Source organism: Artemia franciscana, chromosome 7 (genome assembly GCF_032884065.1).
Source record: "Artemia franciscana chromosome 7, ASM3288406v1, whole genome shotgun sequence".
Classification (NCBI taxonomy): domain Eukaryota; kingdom Metazoa; phylum Arthropoda; class Branchiopoda; order Anostraca; family Artemiidae; genus Artemia; species Artemia franciscana.
In genome coordinates, this window is record NC_088869.1 from 27236057 (window position 1) to 27252559 (window position 16503).

Below are 16503 nucleotides of genomic sequence, written 5' to 3' on the forward strand. Positions count from 1 at the left end.
GGACGAGATACTGCAGGTTTTACTTCAAGGCCAATCGGCGGTTCATAGGCATGACATTACGGCCCGTGTCTTCCAGCAAAAGTTGAAATCACTGATAAACTACATAGTAAAACTTGAAGTGTTTGGGTCAGTGCGATGCTGGATGTACTCAGTGGAATGGCAAAAACGAGGTTTGCCACACGCACATATACTAATCTGGCTACATAAAAAAATTACTTCGAACAAAATTGATGATGTGATTTCCGCTGAAATACCTGATAAAAATGTCGCTAAGGGGTTACATGATATTATTGTAAAAAACATGATACATGGACCTTGCGGTGCACTGAACGAAAATTCACCATACATGGCCAAAGGAAGGTGCACAAAGCAATATCCTCGACTTTTAGTATCAAAGACAATTACTGGCAATGATGGTTACCCACAATATAGAAGAAGATCTACTGAAGATGGCGGTAAAACAGCAATAATAAAGAAGTGTAACGGTACCACCATCGAAGTAGATAACCAGTGGGTTGTTCCATATTCCCCATTATTATCAAAAACATTTAATGCACACATAAACGGTGAATATTTTAACTCCGTAAAGGCAATCAAATACATATGTAAATACGTCAACAAAGGCAGTGACATGGCAGTTTTTGGCTTGCAGCCCGAAATCAAAGATTTCGACGAAATCGTACAATATCAGGCTTGAAGATACATAAGCAGTAATGAAGCTGTTTGGCGAATTCTTTCATTTCCGATGCATGAACGTAGTCCAGCTGTTGTTCACTTAGCGGTACATTTACAGAATGGTCAACGTGTTTATTTCACGGAAACCAACGTGCAACAAAGAGCCCTGAATCCACCAGATACAACATTAACAGCTTTTTTTTCGCTTTGCAAAAAAACTGCTGTATACCGAAGTGCCTTCGTATTACACGTGGAATACTAAAAATAAAGTATTTGAACGTCGAAAACAAGGTAAGTCAGTCGACGGCCAACCTACCATCTTCAAAGATACCACGATAGGAAGACTCTACACCGTTCACCCCAATCAACATGAATGCTTCTTTCTACGCCTGCTTTTGGTGAATGTACCCGGTCCGACATCCTTTGAGTATTTGAGAACTGTAAACGGTACTATACATGACACTTACCGTAGTGCATGCCAAGCTCTGAATTTATTGGAGAATGACCAACACTGGGATAACTGCATCAATGACGCGTGCGAAACGTCAACCCCAAGTCAAATTCGTGCATTGTTTGGCATCATTTTAACAACTTGCTCTCCATCAGCTCCTACAGAGTTATGGGAAAAATATAAGTCAAAAATGTCCGAAGATATACTAAATCGAAAACAGTTAGAGACGTCAGATATGAATTTTGATTTTACATCCGAAATTTATAACTACACATTAGTTATTATAGAAGATTTGTGCGTACGTATGGCAAACAAACCTCTTCAGGATTTGGGAATGCCTTCACCCAACCGTATCGCTGCTGTTTTGACATGTGTAGAATTGGATCGTGAACAAAGTTACAGTACCAGTGATCTATTGTCGTATATACAAAATAACATTTCCAAGTTAACGTCGGAACAAAAAGACATTTATGATACGATAATGCATTGTGTCGATAACAACGTTGGAGAAATTTTCTTTTTGGATGCGCCAGGAGGTACTGGTAAAACGTTTGTGATAAAACTGATTCTGGCATCAATTCGATCAAAAAATGATATAGCGTTGGCAATTAAGTCGTCCGGAATAGCCGCAACATTGCTGCCTGGTATCTATTTTTATGATCTATGATCTGTTTTCAGTTTTCTAAAGTTTTTAAGAATTGTCCTTAGGATCAATAAATTTTCTTATAATTTGTGGAAACTAGAGGTAATTGTGCCTAGTGATGACTTGAGATAAAATTTCTGTTATTGTAAATCTTAATTTTATATTAATTAAAAAATAAATGATAAATTAGAAGATAAACATTGATAATATCTGTAAAAATAAAAACAGTTATACTGAAAATAATATAAAAAGTAATCAAAAGAATAACAAAAAAATAATAACAATAATAATAATTAAAATTAATAATAAAAATAAACAACAATTATTCAAAAATAATTTATAAAAAATGTAATTAACTATAAATGAACCTAATAATTTGTATTTCTAAATGGGTCTAACAAGCTCTGATCGAGATTAGTCTGCTTCTTATGTGGTCACCTTGTCTCTACGAAAGTAACAGAATCGTCTCTAAAATTACCTTTCAGTTTCTTGTTTTTAATTTACCAATATTCGAGTGACAAAACTAAACTAAAATCATGTTTAGCGATAAAAAGTTAGTTGATGGACATGGTCCATTATTGATCATTCAGGGTTTGACTCCCGTTGATGACTATTTTTTAGTGAATGAAAATTTTTTAGTAGATTTTTTAGAATTTGTAAAAAGAAAAACGGCTCATGAAGAAGGAATCAAAGTAATAAACTAAACAAATCAAACTGTCGATTGTGTTTATTATTAAATAAAATAAAAAAATAAAATAAAATATAAAAAATGAAAAATATAAAATAAAATAACATTATTAAATAAAAAAAATTCAACTCAAAGTAAGGAGCAACATTAAAACTTAAAACGAACAGAAATGATTACATATATGAGGGGGGTCGCACCCTCATCAATACATCACTCTTTATGCTAAGGTTCGAATTTCGTCCCAATTCCTTAAGAATGAGATTCTTTAAGAACAACAAAGGCTGTTTAATTAGAACAAAAAGCTCTTTTAACAGTGCTAAAAACAACTTTAGGGTAAAGAGGCAGGTACTACCAAGGGGACGACCCCCCTATTATACGCAATAATTTCTGTTCGTTTAAAGTGTTAATATTGCTCTTTTCTTTCAGTTAAAAACGCTGTCAAATCTAGCTTTCCTTCCAAAGAAAATTTTGTTCTCCCGTGACAAATATATCCATGTAAAGACCCTCGCAAGACCCCCCCCCCCTATCCACAAAAAAAAATCTACTCTAAAAACGTCAGTATGCTCCCAACTGACCAATATTATATGCAGGCACTGGGCAAAGTTCATAACCTGCAGCCCTTCCCCCGGGGACTTTAGGAGTTCAAGTCATCATCAAAGACATAATTGATAGATTTTTTTACTATGCTGAAAAAATCCACATTTTTGTATATAGGAGCTTGAAACCTCTGCAGTAGAGATCTCTGGTGTGCTGAATTTCATGATTTGATTTTCATTAAAATCACTTGACGTTTTGGGGTTTTCTCCCTTTTTAAAAATTTGACAAATTTTCTTAGGCTCGTAACTTGTGATTGGTAAAATCTATTTGAGTTTCTATTACCATTGAGCCACATCGTTCCTTGCTTAAAGTTCTTTACTACAAACTGTTTTGATTTGCACACCTCACACAAAATGTCTTATTGAAGACAGCTTCGATGGACTACAGTTTGACCCCCCCCCACTAATTTTGTGTCATTAGGCTCTAATAAAGCAAAAAAACAAGAAAAAGGAAAACACTTATCAGGCATCAAGGAGAAAAAATGAATGACAGTTTTTATATGTTTTTGGAGCCAATTTTCGTAAATCAAGTGACAATAAAAACTGAAAAAAATATTTGGTCCCATAAAGGGACTTTTTCTTACTATTAAAGTGCAATAAAAGTACTTTTTGGTAAAAAATATTACCATATATTGGTAATATTAAGGTAAAAAATATTACCACTATTAGGATATGTTTCTACACTTCTACTCTCAATTATCCAGTACAGGTCAAATATGTGATAAATATTTGTCTTTTCATCTCTTTTAAAATCTAGGAGTATATAGAATACACAAGTGATATTACATTTTTCTTTTTGCTAACTTCGCGGGGTTGGCCGATGGCATCCTACTTCGCGGGGTTTGCCGATGGCATCCTCTAATTGCAGTGTTAAAATATTTTCGATATGCCTTCATGTTTTTGTAGTCCTCAGCAGTACTGAGGTGGATGGTCACAAAAAATTTTCCCGCCAGTTCTTGGGTGGTCGTCCTCTTAGGCGACCACCTAAGAAATAGATAATAGATAAGAAATAGTAATTAATCATATTTATTCATTAATAGTAATTAATTAATTAATTTCCGTGTCCTAACCATCGAAACTCTGGAGTTGGATGATATACATGACGTTTTGTGGTTAATCCAAGGAGGACAGTAGTTGTTCGTTTGTTACTCGGTCAACGCAAGTGGTAACACGGAGCTTTCGGAGGGATTTAGTTTCAAATGTCGCCAGTTGGTGCTTGTCATCGGCTTTAATAAGTCTCTGCTCCATGGACTTCAGTTTTGCTCCATCTTCAGTTTTAAGGGTAGGTGTTTATTTATCTAAAAAAAAGGGCAGTGAAATAAAGTATGTGGTGGCAAGAACCAGACGTCGTTTGATGTCTTTTGAGGAGTCGCTAGTGGATGTCAGCACACTTCCTAGGTAAATAAACTGTTCCATCCATTTGATTTCCTCACTCCAAGTAGTGGGTTTGGTGAGAGGGGGACCAGTCTCTGCCTGCTGTGATATTCTCATCACCTTGGTCCATTACCCCTTACTCTAAAGAAATCATATTTCTCCAATTAGTCCACTAACATGTGCTATTTGTTGTATGATTTCCCTTTTTACAAAGTTGTGTCTCACTCCTATATGCATACCACTTTCAGGGCTCGAGGGTCTTACGTACAAGCCTTGTGAGGATTTCGGAAATTAATATTTATATCGAAAAAAAATTCTATTTTTTGGGGCCGTTTCCCCCCTTTTCAAAAATTATGCAAATTTTCTCAGGCACGAAACTTCAGTGGGTAGCATAAAACTTCATGAATTCAATACTTTGAATAAACATCAAAATTCAATTTATTCGATATATCTACTATTATCAAGACCCTGATTCTTACAGTTTCGATTACTATTGAGCCGCATCGCTCCGTACTTACAGTTTATTACCATGAACTATTTGATTTACTAGGTCAAAAGGTCAAATATAAACCTTTTTGCTGCTAGAGTAATTGGGACAAAAGTAAATGAAAGCATTTGGATTTTTCCTCCTAACTACCTATAGAATATTTATATAAGAGGGCTTGGGGTTTATATAATCTTCCCCTCTCCCTTCTTCCAAGCCAAACTTTATTTTATTCATGTTTCTACTTTTTTTATAGTAGTCTCTACATTTTTATTTTAGTAGTGTTTCTTTTGTAATTTCCGCGACTAAGAATTTGAAGCCTAAACCTGCCAACTTTACTCGTAATTCCAAAATTAACAAATTTGTTTTTTACGATTTTGTATGCTAGCCTTAAGCTTAAAATATTATATTCTGTTGAGCCCCGTTTCATTTTCAAAAACACTTGAACGCAAGAACTTATGAATTTCAACTATGGAGTAGCCAACCCCTCCAATCAGTTCATTACTTTATTAATTCTTTCCTTGGAAGTCCTGCACCTAATTTTTAGTTCGTTTTTTTCATAAAATATTCTTGATTAAAAATTTGCAATTAAAAGAGAACAAATTAAATTTTAATTTATGAATATCTAACATTGTTTATGCTATAAAACAAAAAAAAATCAAAAACACTATTTAGTTTAACAAAACTAATATAATTCAACCGCAGCTTCATCAGTTTTTGAAGAAATGTACCAATGCAATTTTTTAAATACAATTTTTGAAGGGTTTTACCAATGGTAAAGTTTGGTATAAGAAATGATGCTAGTGGTCAACCCGAAACACTTATCATGCGTAACTTATTCATTGTTTCTACTTTTCTTTTCAAGGAAACTGGATGACATCGTCGATTTTTGGTTGAAAATCGTTAGAAGGCCCTCAGAGTCTGGTTTCGGTAGAATTTTTAGTTGGACTCTCATTTTGTGTTATGTTTTTGGAGGTGTTTGAGCGACCACATTCTAAAAGCTCAAGAGAGCGATTCTGGAAAGAAAAGCAGGATTTCGTCCATCAATTTTGTCAAAGTTGACTGTTTCGAAGGGGAACTTCGGAAGCAGATAGAATCTCGAAAATAATGAAATGTATTTAATTCTGGTGTTTATTTTTCTAAAAAGAGCGCAGTGAAATAGAGTATGCGGAGGCAAGAGGCAGTTGATATGTTTTGAGGAGTCGTTAGTGGATGTCGGCACACTTCCTAGGTAAACATTCTGTTCCATCCATTTGATTTCCTCACTCCAAGTAGTTAGTTCGGTGAGAGGGGGACCAGTATCTGCGTTCTGTGATATTTTCATCACCTTGGTTCACTAACCCTTACCCTAAATAGATCAGATTTCTGAAATTATTCCAATAACATCTACTATTTGTTCTATGATTTCCCGTTTTATAAGGTTGTGTCTCACTCCCATATGCATACTACTTTCAGGGCCTAAAGTCTTACGTACAAGCCCTGTGGAGATTTCGGAAATTGATATTCATATCGAAAAAATTTTTTGAACTATATCAAGCTACTTCACAAGAGGTCAATTTAATAAGAAAGCATTACCCCCAAACTGCTTACCCCATTATATTACCCTAACTTCATTGATAGTTCAAGAGCGTGGAGCTTTGTTACGAAAACAAGGGGCAACATTGTGGGAGGAGAAGAAGAGGGAAATTATTGCCGCTTGGAATTTTGAAAATACGTGTTTTAGTTAGGAAGTACTTTTTTAGTATTTTTAAAGTATAATATGAAAAATAAATCACCCTTAGATTCTCTGAAATTTTATCCTAATAAAAAATCGAGAAAATATTTACCCATTAATCATTTTCCACTATCTCACTCTTGACCATTTGCCACATACAAGTAAAAAGGTCGTATTTGAGATAGAATAAAATTTCGCGAAAGAAGTTAAAGCTTTTTTTGTTTTTTACTGGAGCTGAATGTATGGTAGATAGAAAAACAGATGAAACGCCAGTATAAAATTACTAGTTTGTGACGCCTGTTGGTAGAATTTTGGTCCTGCTAGATGAAATCAAATAAATGCATCAGTTATCAAGTACATATCTTTCTTTGAGCTCATCGACATCCCGAGCGGTAGCTTTTTAAGGAATATGGCTTCAAAGACATCATTGATTCCATCACACAGAACTGCGGACATAGAATATCGCAAGGATTAGAGTACCCAGATGATCTCAGATTATTTATGCAGCATCTTTGTCACAAAACATCTCAAAAGATTTACTTCCATTACTAGCTGATGGCTGTTCTGATTGAGGCATTGTTACCTAGCAGATCCACACAATCGTAACTATAGCGGAGTGAGACGGATCGCAATATGTTTCTTGTGCTCGTCCGACAAAACATACTGATTCAAGGTGTAAAAGCCTTTATGACAGCTAAGGTTTTTCTTTCATATTTTGTAGTAAAAAGAAAACTCATCATCACCAATCCTCCACCATTCATTTATCTTTCTTCCACTCGTGTCTTCTCTAGTTAACCAGAATTGGCAAAATTTGTAGTTGCCAATCCAAAATTTGTCCTAAATGCACTAAAGACAAGTAAGTTTAAATACATCAGGAAAAACAATGAGAATAAAAATTTGGCCTCTGAATATTCCACCCATGATAATCTCCTCTTCTCACTGAACCTAGAAGTAGTTTATCAACCAACCTTTAGAGAGATATACTATATAATTTGTGCCATTGGAATTCAAGTCGGTTCGAGCAATTTTCGTTTTTTGAAGCTGCAGGGAAATATCTATTCTTGAACTTTACCTCAATATAACCAATCCATCCCATCCCCCTTATAGACCAATGTCACTCTATCCTTGAACGGTAACACAGTGTAACCATCTATTACACGCAACACAAAGGTCAATTTTGTGCCATTATTAGATGCCTATGTTTTCAACAGTTAATAGACACTTTGGCCACAGACAGAAGTTCCCTTTGTTTTGTTGCTTCTTTCCGAACTACGACGGCGTAATCAAGAGATCGGTACAACCGTATAAGTGGAGAAGCTATATAAACTAAAGAGAATATTTCAAGCATATCAAGGTTTAGTATTCTAATATACCGTGCTCCCAAATAGGGGATTTTGGGGACTGTTTGCATAAAAAGGGACTTTACTGACTAATTTTGACTCCTGAGAAACAAACGAATTGTGAGCGAAAAAATACTTATTAAAACAACATCAGAGCTTACTTAAAATCCACAAAACCCATATCACATTTTCAGAATTCCAAGAAAAGGGGCATGACCTTAATGAGTGGTAGTATTCCACGTGACAAATTTTATGTTACCCACATTCCCGAGCAGTTTCAGTAATAGCTTGTTGGGCATCATGTCAATCGAGAAAGCTCTCAAATCTGCTACATGAAAATGCGAGTTCTCAGTAAGTCTTAGTTTGAGCTCTAAGCTAGTTTTCTTACTTGCTTAATTTAGTAGTGCTTCATTTCTGATTATGTTTTTCCGACTACTAGATTTCTTTTTTTTAGCCCTAGATACTGCGTTCCTACTGATTGTCATCCCATTTTGGCAGAAAACAAAACCCTTTCACTGAAAGATCCACTTTTAAATTAATATGTCGATTTAGCCTTCTTTTTCTTACTTTTTTGCATTTTTTGAGAATAAAATAAAAAGAAAACTACAGTCTACCCAGCACCGAAATTTTTTTTAGTTACAACACTGATCAATAGATTTTAGACATTAGATTACTGCTACTAATTATTACTTTAGAACTAAACCACCTGAGACGAACACAGCTACGCAATCTTTTCCTCCACCCAAATCTATTCAAAGCCCTCTTTTCTCCCAAAAGTTTCCCATTTCCCTTAAATCTTCGTTTACAACCTTCCATTCCCTTCGGGGACAATGTGCTTTTCGTCTGACTCTAGCTGGTTGGCCGACAAGGACGGTCTTTGGCAATCTGTCATCATTCATCCGCTAAACGTGTCCAAACCATCTCAACCATTCTCTCATTATAGCGCTATAAAACGTGATTGAACCCTATTTTTCACACAGATTACTATTTTAGATACGGTCAGTCAGTTGGGTACTCAGAATAATTCGTAGATGTACTGATTACTAATAAAAGATAGTTAGAATTGATTACCTTAGCTGCCACTGGAAAATTACTACTGGAAAGATTGATGAGAACATTTACTAAGGATTTTACTTTTCAGATTGCCTTCGTCTTGACAAAAGATGGTGTGGGTATCTTTACCCAAAACGAAATACTACACCATCTTCTTCGAGGTTGGGGTTCTTCTCTTTACTTCAGGGCCTCCACTGAAGTTTCAAGTTGAGTTTTCTGCATTAAGTTTTGTCTATCGCAATAATTCAGTTTTACAAAGAAGTAAATAGTGTTTTTCGGCTTAACGCAGCGGACTGGGCATACTCTTGCGGTCCTCGTCACTAGGGCTGGAAAGTGAGGAGGCAATGCAGTGGAATATATTACTTTGTGTGTTTTGTGAAGCAACTTTGCATGTTGGTGAAGTAATTCCTGCTCTTTCATCTTAAGAAAAGTAAGAAATTATTCTGATTTCAGAGTTATGAGTTATGTGATTTATGTGAGTTACGTGATTTCAAGTAACAATGGATATGAAGGAAAGGCTTACACGTAGCAAAGAAAGTAGTACATGATCCCGAACAGCTACAGAATTAAACTACTAGTGTCTAAAATTTAATCGGTAGATAAAGACCAATAGGAGGGGTTATTCTCACTTTTTGACACATCTTCTGAATTATATGCGCATTTCTGGCACAAAGTGCAGAAATACACAATATTATACACTTTTGCAAAATATTATACACTTTTGGCTCTTAGAGTAAGGTAGCTTATCAGCAGTGTTGTAAAAATAAAAGTAAATAGCTAAAAAACTAAATTGCTCTCAAGACGATTTCCATAAATTGAAGATGGAGAAACAATCAAGGTGTAGGACTTCAATGCAGTATAGAAACGGTTTAAGTTCCGAATCACGAACCATATACTACTTCAAGATCAATTTATAATGATATTTTACTAATTTCTAGATTTAGCTAGCGCTAATTTGAGCCAATCAGAATTTTCCGGACAATCCTATGAAAAATATTGGCTCAAATTAGCATTAGCTAAAACTTGGTATTAGAAATATTTGATTTTGAATAGGTTTTTAACAAGTTAAAAAAAAATTCCGATAAGGCTGGCCATCTTTTGATAAAATATGAAAGTACTACACAGATAAGCAAAATCATGTTTATTTATTGATAACTATGCCACAAGAGCAGTAACTAGATAATCATACAAAGTTAAAAAAGAACATAAAAAAATGGAACGATGATCAAATGTTCCCGTGTTCATAGTCAGTGAATAATTGTGTTCTACTATAAAGAGCAAAAGCTAGGTATGAAACTTAGGTATGAAAAATATGTTCATCTTCCGCTGTTCTTATCTTCCTCAGAAGAGCAGCACCGAAAACCTGGAACAAAATTTTTTTTTTTTTACAAACTTATCATTGTTTTTATGCCTAAGGCCGTGTTTAATTTATCACCACTGACAACTAAATACTAGATGTTTTGATGACTACTTAATGTTTGCCCCTTTTCGGGTTGGTTGAACTTCCGTTGGTCTGTTTATGATCGCCAGCTTGTTCTTATAATCTCTGAATTGAGTTGGAAAAACTCAATTATTTCTCTCAGCTCCCTTAATACTTCTTTCTTAAATCGTCTGCTACCTGAGGGTTGACAGTTGGACAAGAATGAGTGAATATCAACCACGTCATTACTGTTCTGAAACGTTATGTCCTTGTAGTAGAAGCTGTAGCAGTAGAACAATTTTATTAGAAATATACTTTTCTTAATCATTAGACTAACATAAGCGAAGCTTGCGAGGCCGTGCTAAGTTCAAGGAAAATAAAGAAAGAATATGGTAAATGAGACCATATACCGAAATCAACAACAGTAAAAAAAAAAACCAAACAATACATTACCTTGCGTGACCCCAAGACAAAAAAATAACATACAAAAAATACATATATATTACAAATGAATAAACTATGGAAAATTTATTTTAGTTACTCTGTTTCAAAAGTATAGCCATCGAGCACCTCCACACATAAATCAGACTTAAACTGGCCAAAGCTACCTAATTCCTTGATATCTATACTCAGTTAGTTTTGCGTTCTGTTTGATCTCCTGTTTACATCAGATATAGATATAGTGATTGCTTAATTAATTACCCACCTTGCAGGTCATGGAACCTTGTAGATTATCACAACAGATCAATTTGATTTTGAGCATGATCTTAGAAAAATATCCAATTAAATATTTGTTATTTTGGACTAGATTCTTTAGCTCAGTAAGCTTGTTTTTATTTTGTACAATTCCAGGGCACCAATTCATAAACTGACTAAGTAAAAAGAAAAGGAAGTCAACACAGCTAAATCTATAAAAAAAAAAGAAATTGTTTCGAGAGAATCAGGTTATGGGGAAGTGTATTTCTATGGCGGGATTTTCCGCGGGTAGGGGGTTACAGAAGACATAGTATTCATTAATACAATCAATTTAACGAGCGATGCTCAGTTACCCGGTACTACAGCCTATACCAGACTTATCCTTGGCATTGGGTTTGTTCCCATACTATGAACCTTGCTTATTTATCCGTGAAAACAGAAGATATTCCACCCCTCATACGCATGACTTGGCCTAACCGCTTTAACCTCTTTCATTATAGCCCTAGAAAGAAGGAGTGAACCACAGTTTCCGTACAGCCTTTTGTTTGACATCAAATTGGTACCTTAAACTAACCTTATACAATTCCTCTGAAAATATATCGTATTTATGAGGTTATTCTTTGTGAAGCTGCTATAAAAAAAAGAAGTCTTTTCTAATTTGGTTAATTTTCAATTGTGTTTTTTTTTTTCTATAGCCTATGGAAAAAAAGAAAAACAAAAAATAAAAAAAGAAATAAAGTAAAATTTCTACAGAATTTTTTTTTGAAAAGTGGTTTTGTCGACATGCAGTAGTATATATTATGTTTCATATATTTCTTTTTTATGTATATATTTTTTTCTATATTTTATCTTATGCCAAAAACACACAAAAATAACAAACAAACAAAGAATTAATCTTACCTTTGTGTTTCTTCTGGCAGTAAAAACCAACAGCAAAGAGAGCAACCACAGTTACAGTTATAGGTATGCCAATTAGTGCCCATATCCAGTTAGGCCATTTATCTGACCCAAATGAACCTAATGAAATAATTCTATTTTAATGATACTGTATTTGTATCAAAATTCTACCTTATAAGACAATGTACGATTTTATTGCCTTCAGCCTAACGGGGTACATTCAATGCTGTAAATAAAAACTATGTTCCTACAGGTCTAAAATAAAGTGCCCAGCAGAAAAATTGACTCAGTAAGCCACAGTTATTATTTCAGTTCAGATTACTTAAATCCTACAAAAACTGAGGTGTCAACCGATTTCACATGTATAAAACATCATATATATTAAAATGAACAGAGAATTAGCCCTCTCAGGCAGAGCCAAACAAAATTCAGTTATGTTTTTCCTTTTGTTAAGACGATTGGCTCTTCAGATCATTTTTTGACCAGGAGATTAAGGTCACTTTGTTACCTTCTTTAAAGTTTTTTAAGCTAATGATAGTCCAAAATACTGGCAGTTTGCCCTGTTTTATCACTGGCCGAAAATTTTACTCGTTTTTCTCGATTTATTGCTTTTCATTAAGTTATTTCAAGCCGGAATGAATCGAGAGCGAATAAAAACTAAATTGTTAGATGAATGGTAAAATTTCTAGGATGTGATATAAAAACAAAAGTAAGTAAGTATATTATTAAAAATTCTTCTTTTTGTAAATATACTGTGTAGGAAACAGTAACAATTATCAAAGGATTTCACAGGTAATTAAGAGGAACGCCTCAAATATTACATGAGATACGGACAGGAGAGAGCAAGGATAGATAATGAGAGAGAGAGAGAGAGAGAGAGAGAGAGAGAGAGAGAGAGAGAGAGAGAGAGAGAGAGAGAGAGAGAGAGAGAGAAATATAGAGAGAGAGAGAAATATAGAGAGAGAGCGAGAAATATATATAGAGAGAGAGAGAAATATGTAGAGAGAGAGGGGATGAGGGAGAAATATTTAGCCTTGACAGGACAAAAATCTTTCATTCTCGATGTCCAAAGCAAAAAGAAGCTTTCAAATCATAGCCCTTTCAAATAACTTATTTCCCTAAATTTTTCATCAACTCTGGGTACCTTATTACACCCTATGAGCCACTGAGAAAAGCATTGGTACGTGCATTGTTAAGTTAGTAAAACACCAAATTAGCAGGGTCCTCCTCAATTGTGGCATCTCTATGCTTCACGATAGTGTAACTGACTCCTACTTCTACCAATCATTTTCAGCTTTATTTATAATCTTTATCAACTTGAAGGGTAGCTTTTTCAGAAATAAAAGTCGCATTTACTTTATTTAATGCAGAAACAAGAATCAAGGGACGAAGTTATGCTACAGCAAAAATAGAAACCTATTGTCACTAATATTTCGGCATTTCCTGACACATTTGCAAGGTGTCATAACAGAAGGTACAAATTTACACTATTTCAATAGAAAAAAAAAGAAAATATGAAACAACAACTGTATTAATACAACACTTTAGAAAACACAACAAGTTAAAAAGGTTAGCAAAAGAAGTGCGAACAGTGTCGTAGGGGTTATTAGTTACAGGGCACAACACCGAGGGTTTGAAAGGCAGAATTCATTCAGCAAAAAAAAAAAGCGTTTAAAGTCTATATAGTTATTAAGCGATGTTTTTATAAAATAAGGTTGCCACGACCACAAACAAACCCGCATCATGGCCTTACCTTGTGATATAACTGCATTTGAATTCCTTTTCTTTCTTCGGAACAAAGGTTTATTTCTTATTTTCAGAAATAAGTTATAGGTCCAGTTTCAGTTAAAGTGTGGTCCAACGGAAACGAGAAGTTCATGAAAAGAGCAGTTTACAGTGCCTAAGTTTTTTTTTAAAGTTGCCTCGGTTTTACCGTTAAGTGATTTGAACGTCTGAAAATATGTCTATTTATTTGAATTTACCTTCTTTTACCGTTAGGAAGTTGAGACATTTTTTCAAAACATATGCTGTATCTCATATACTTTTTTATTTAAAAACTTGTGCTAATGAGTCAAAAACCAAAATTCTCCAAAAGCTTCAAAACGAAGTGAAGAAGTCTGGCTTATTGTCATAAACCTTTTTACTCTCATACAAAGGGAATTAGTTTTAAGTTTATTAGGATAGTGTTTGGTAAGATACTACTGTACAAAAAAGTTGAAAATAAAAAAAGCAAAAGGATGGAATTATACCAAAAACAGTTGCGCCCATTTTTGATTACACAGAGTCTCTTTGGATAGCTTGTAGAGTAAAATATAAATATCACTGTAGCATCATGAAAATATTCTTTCTAAACGTTACTAGTAATTAATTAAGAACAAGTCAATCAGTGTTATTATGTTAACGAAACATTCTTGATTACGACTAGGCTTTGATTCCGAACAACAAATATAGTTCAATATATGAAGCTAGGCTAACAGGATTGTAAAGAGTATACTGAAGTATATTAACTTATACGGAGCCACAAGACCTAAACACAATATATTTTTTTTCCTTTTTTAAGTTCGATTGGAAATTATAACCAAATGTGCCCACTTTTTGTAAATATACTTCTATATATGTATATACAAGCTATATATATATATATATATATATATATATATATATATATATATATATATATATATATATATATATATATATATATATATATATATATATATATATAAATAAATCATTTTCAGATTTATCTTAGGATCAATGCAGAATAATCAAGGTGCAAGTTTGGTTTTGAACAACAAAAAGTTCAGATGCACCGTCAATCTGCATGGCCCAGTCAATAACTATGGACGATGGGTCAACCATAAAAGCAAAATGCCATTTTTAGATTACTATCTTTTGATTTGTGTCAGGAGAGGTTGGGAAGAGAGAAAATCTCATATGGTAGTTCAGTGGTTCACTTTGTGTGTTTATGAAAGTACATGACGTGACCCAAAGGACATGCTCTAGATCCTTTAGTAAAACGATATTAAAAATTAGGTTTTACAACCAAAATTGAAATGGAGCAGCAAAACTAAAAATGAAGAATAATTAGCTCATTTAAGGAGACAAACTTAAACAACAAGAAATTTAAACAGGCGGTCTGATTCAGGCGGATATATAGCAAACGTTCTGATTCAATTTTAGCATACATATCAACGACAAATTGGTGAAACAATTCACGGCATTTTCTTCATCCTGCCGAATCATTAGTCTATAGGAATAATAATGCATTGCACTGCATTTCTCATTCATTTCTTTGTTAGTGGCTGGATTCATCAATTTAATATTAAAGTGATAGCCGTCGGCTCCATCCCAAAAAATGATAGGACATTGTAGGGCATCGTAGCATCGATGAGTTTCAGCAATTCTTAACAACTGATCGTTTCGCTTATGAAGAATAATATCTCGAGGTAAAAACTGATCACCGACCATAACGATTGCCACTTCGTCGATAGTTGGAGCATTGTATCTACGCACATGTTGGCCAGGAGGCGTTTTGTCAGCGGAAATAACAATTTTATGTGTATCAGTAGGCATCAAATCGATGGCTGTTTTGAACAGACGCACTAAATTATTATTTTCGTGGAAAAGATGTTGCAATCGGGAAACGATTGTCCTTTCAACGTTGGGAGAAATTTCGCAACGTGCATTCAATTCAGAATTTCTATCACTGATGAAGTACAATTGTAAAAATTTATGATTCTCGCCTGAGAATGGTAGAAGGGACCCTGCTCTATGATAAATTTGCCCTTTTACTTTGAAAGTAGACATAAATTGATCTGGATTTTCGATTTGGGCTCCAAACGACGCCATTTGGAAACATGAGTTGTATTTTCTGATTTGTGACAAAAAACGCTTAGATTCTGACGTAGTTCCAGTAAGGAAAGTCTTCAATGGCTCTGGTGGTGCAGCCAATAGAGGAAGTTTAACTTTTCCTGAGGCGCAACACATTCCCATTGTTTCACCATTGAATTTCAAGGCATTGCAATAGGGACAAATTTTAGACATTGTCCCTATTTGAACACATCTACTCAAGCTATAATCATCGACTGGGTTGTACCTGAATGCCATGCGATAACTTTCAGGTTGCTCTGATTCCTCGGCACACTTTCTTTTCTTACTTTCTCTATCAGCAGCAAGCCTGATTTCTTGCTGTTCTTGTGATTCCTCGGCACGCTTTCTTTTCTTACTTTCTCTATCAGCAGCAAGCCTGATTTCTTGCTGTTCTTGTAATTCCTCGGCACGCCTTCTTTTTTCACTTTCTCTTTTAGCAGCAAGTCTGCTTCCGCGTTGCTCCGGTAGTTCCTCGGCACGCTTTCTGTTCTTTCTTTCTCTATCAGCCTCAAGCCTGTTTCCTTGCTGTTCTTTTGATTCCTCGGCACGCTTTCTGTTCTTTCTTTCTCTATCAGCCTCAAGCCTGTTTCCTTGCTGTT

General features: G+C 34.6%; 3 protein-coding genes across 12 annotated transcripts in view; 2 read left to right on the forward strand and 1 right to left on the reverse strand.

Annotated features, from left to right (window-relative positions):
• LOC136029086 (fasciclin-2-like) overlaps positions 1-9534 on the forward strand; it is a 61024-nt gene extending 51490 nt beyond the window's left edge. For 3 of the 6 annotated variants that reach the window (XM_065707141.1, XM_065707144.1, XM_065707142.1), the window contains one exon: positions 9107-9534. In XM_065707141.1, the coding sequence (XP_065563213.1) occupies positions 9107-9216 (110 nt within the window). In that variant the 3' untranslated portion in view covers positions 9217-9534. Of the gene's footprint in view, positions 1-4093; positions 4336-5776; positions 6143-9106 lie in introns of all 6 variants that reach the window. The other 3 variants (XM_065707146.1, XM_065707147.1, XM_065707143.1) reach the window with 3 other exon arrangements.
• The window catches only part of LOC136029082 (endoplasmic reticulum lectin 1-like), a gene marked incomplete in the record, with an annotated part of 524377 nt that overhangs the window by 441691 nt on the left and 66183 nt on the right, over positions 1-16503 (forward strand).
• The window catches only part of LOC136029090 (fasciclin-2-like), a 21752-nt gene continuing 15393 nt past the window's right edge, over positions 10145-16503 (reverse strand). For 3 of the 5 annotated variants that reach the window (XR_010617970.1, XR_010617969.1, XM_065707150.1), the window contains one exon: positions 10145-10338. Coding sequence is in view for 2 of the 5 variants with exons in the window: in XM_065707150.1 (XP_065563222.1) it covers positions 10316-10338 (23 nt within the window). In the remaining 3 variants the exon portion in view is untranslated. Of the gene's footprint in view, positions 10382-12034; positions 12152-13784; positions 13984-16503 lie in introns of all 5 variants that reach the window. The other 2 variants (XR_010617971.1, XM_065707151.1) reach the window with 2 other exon arrangements.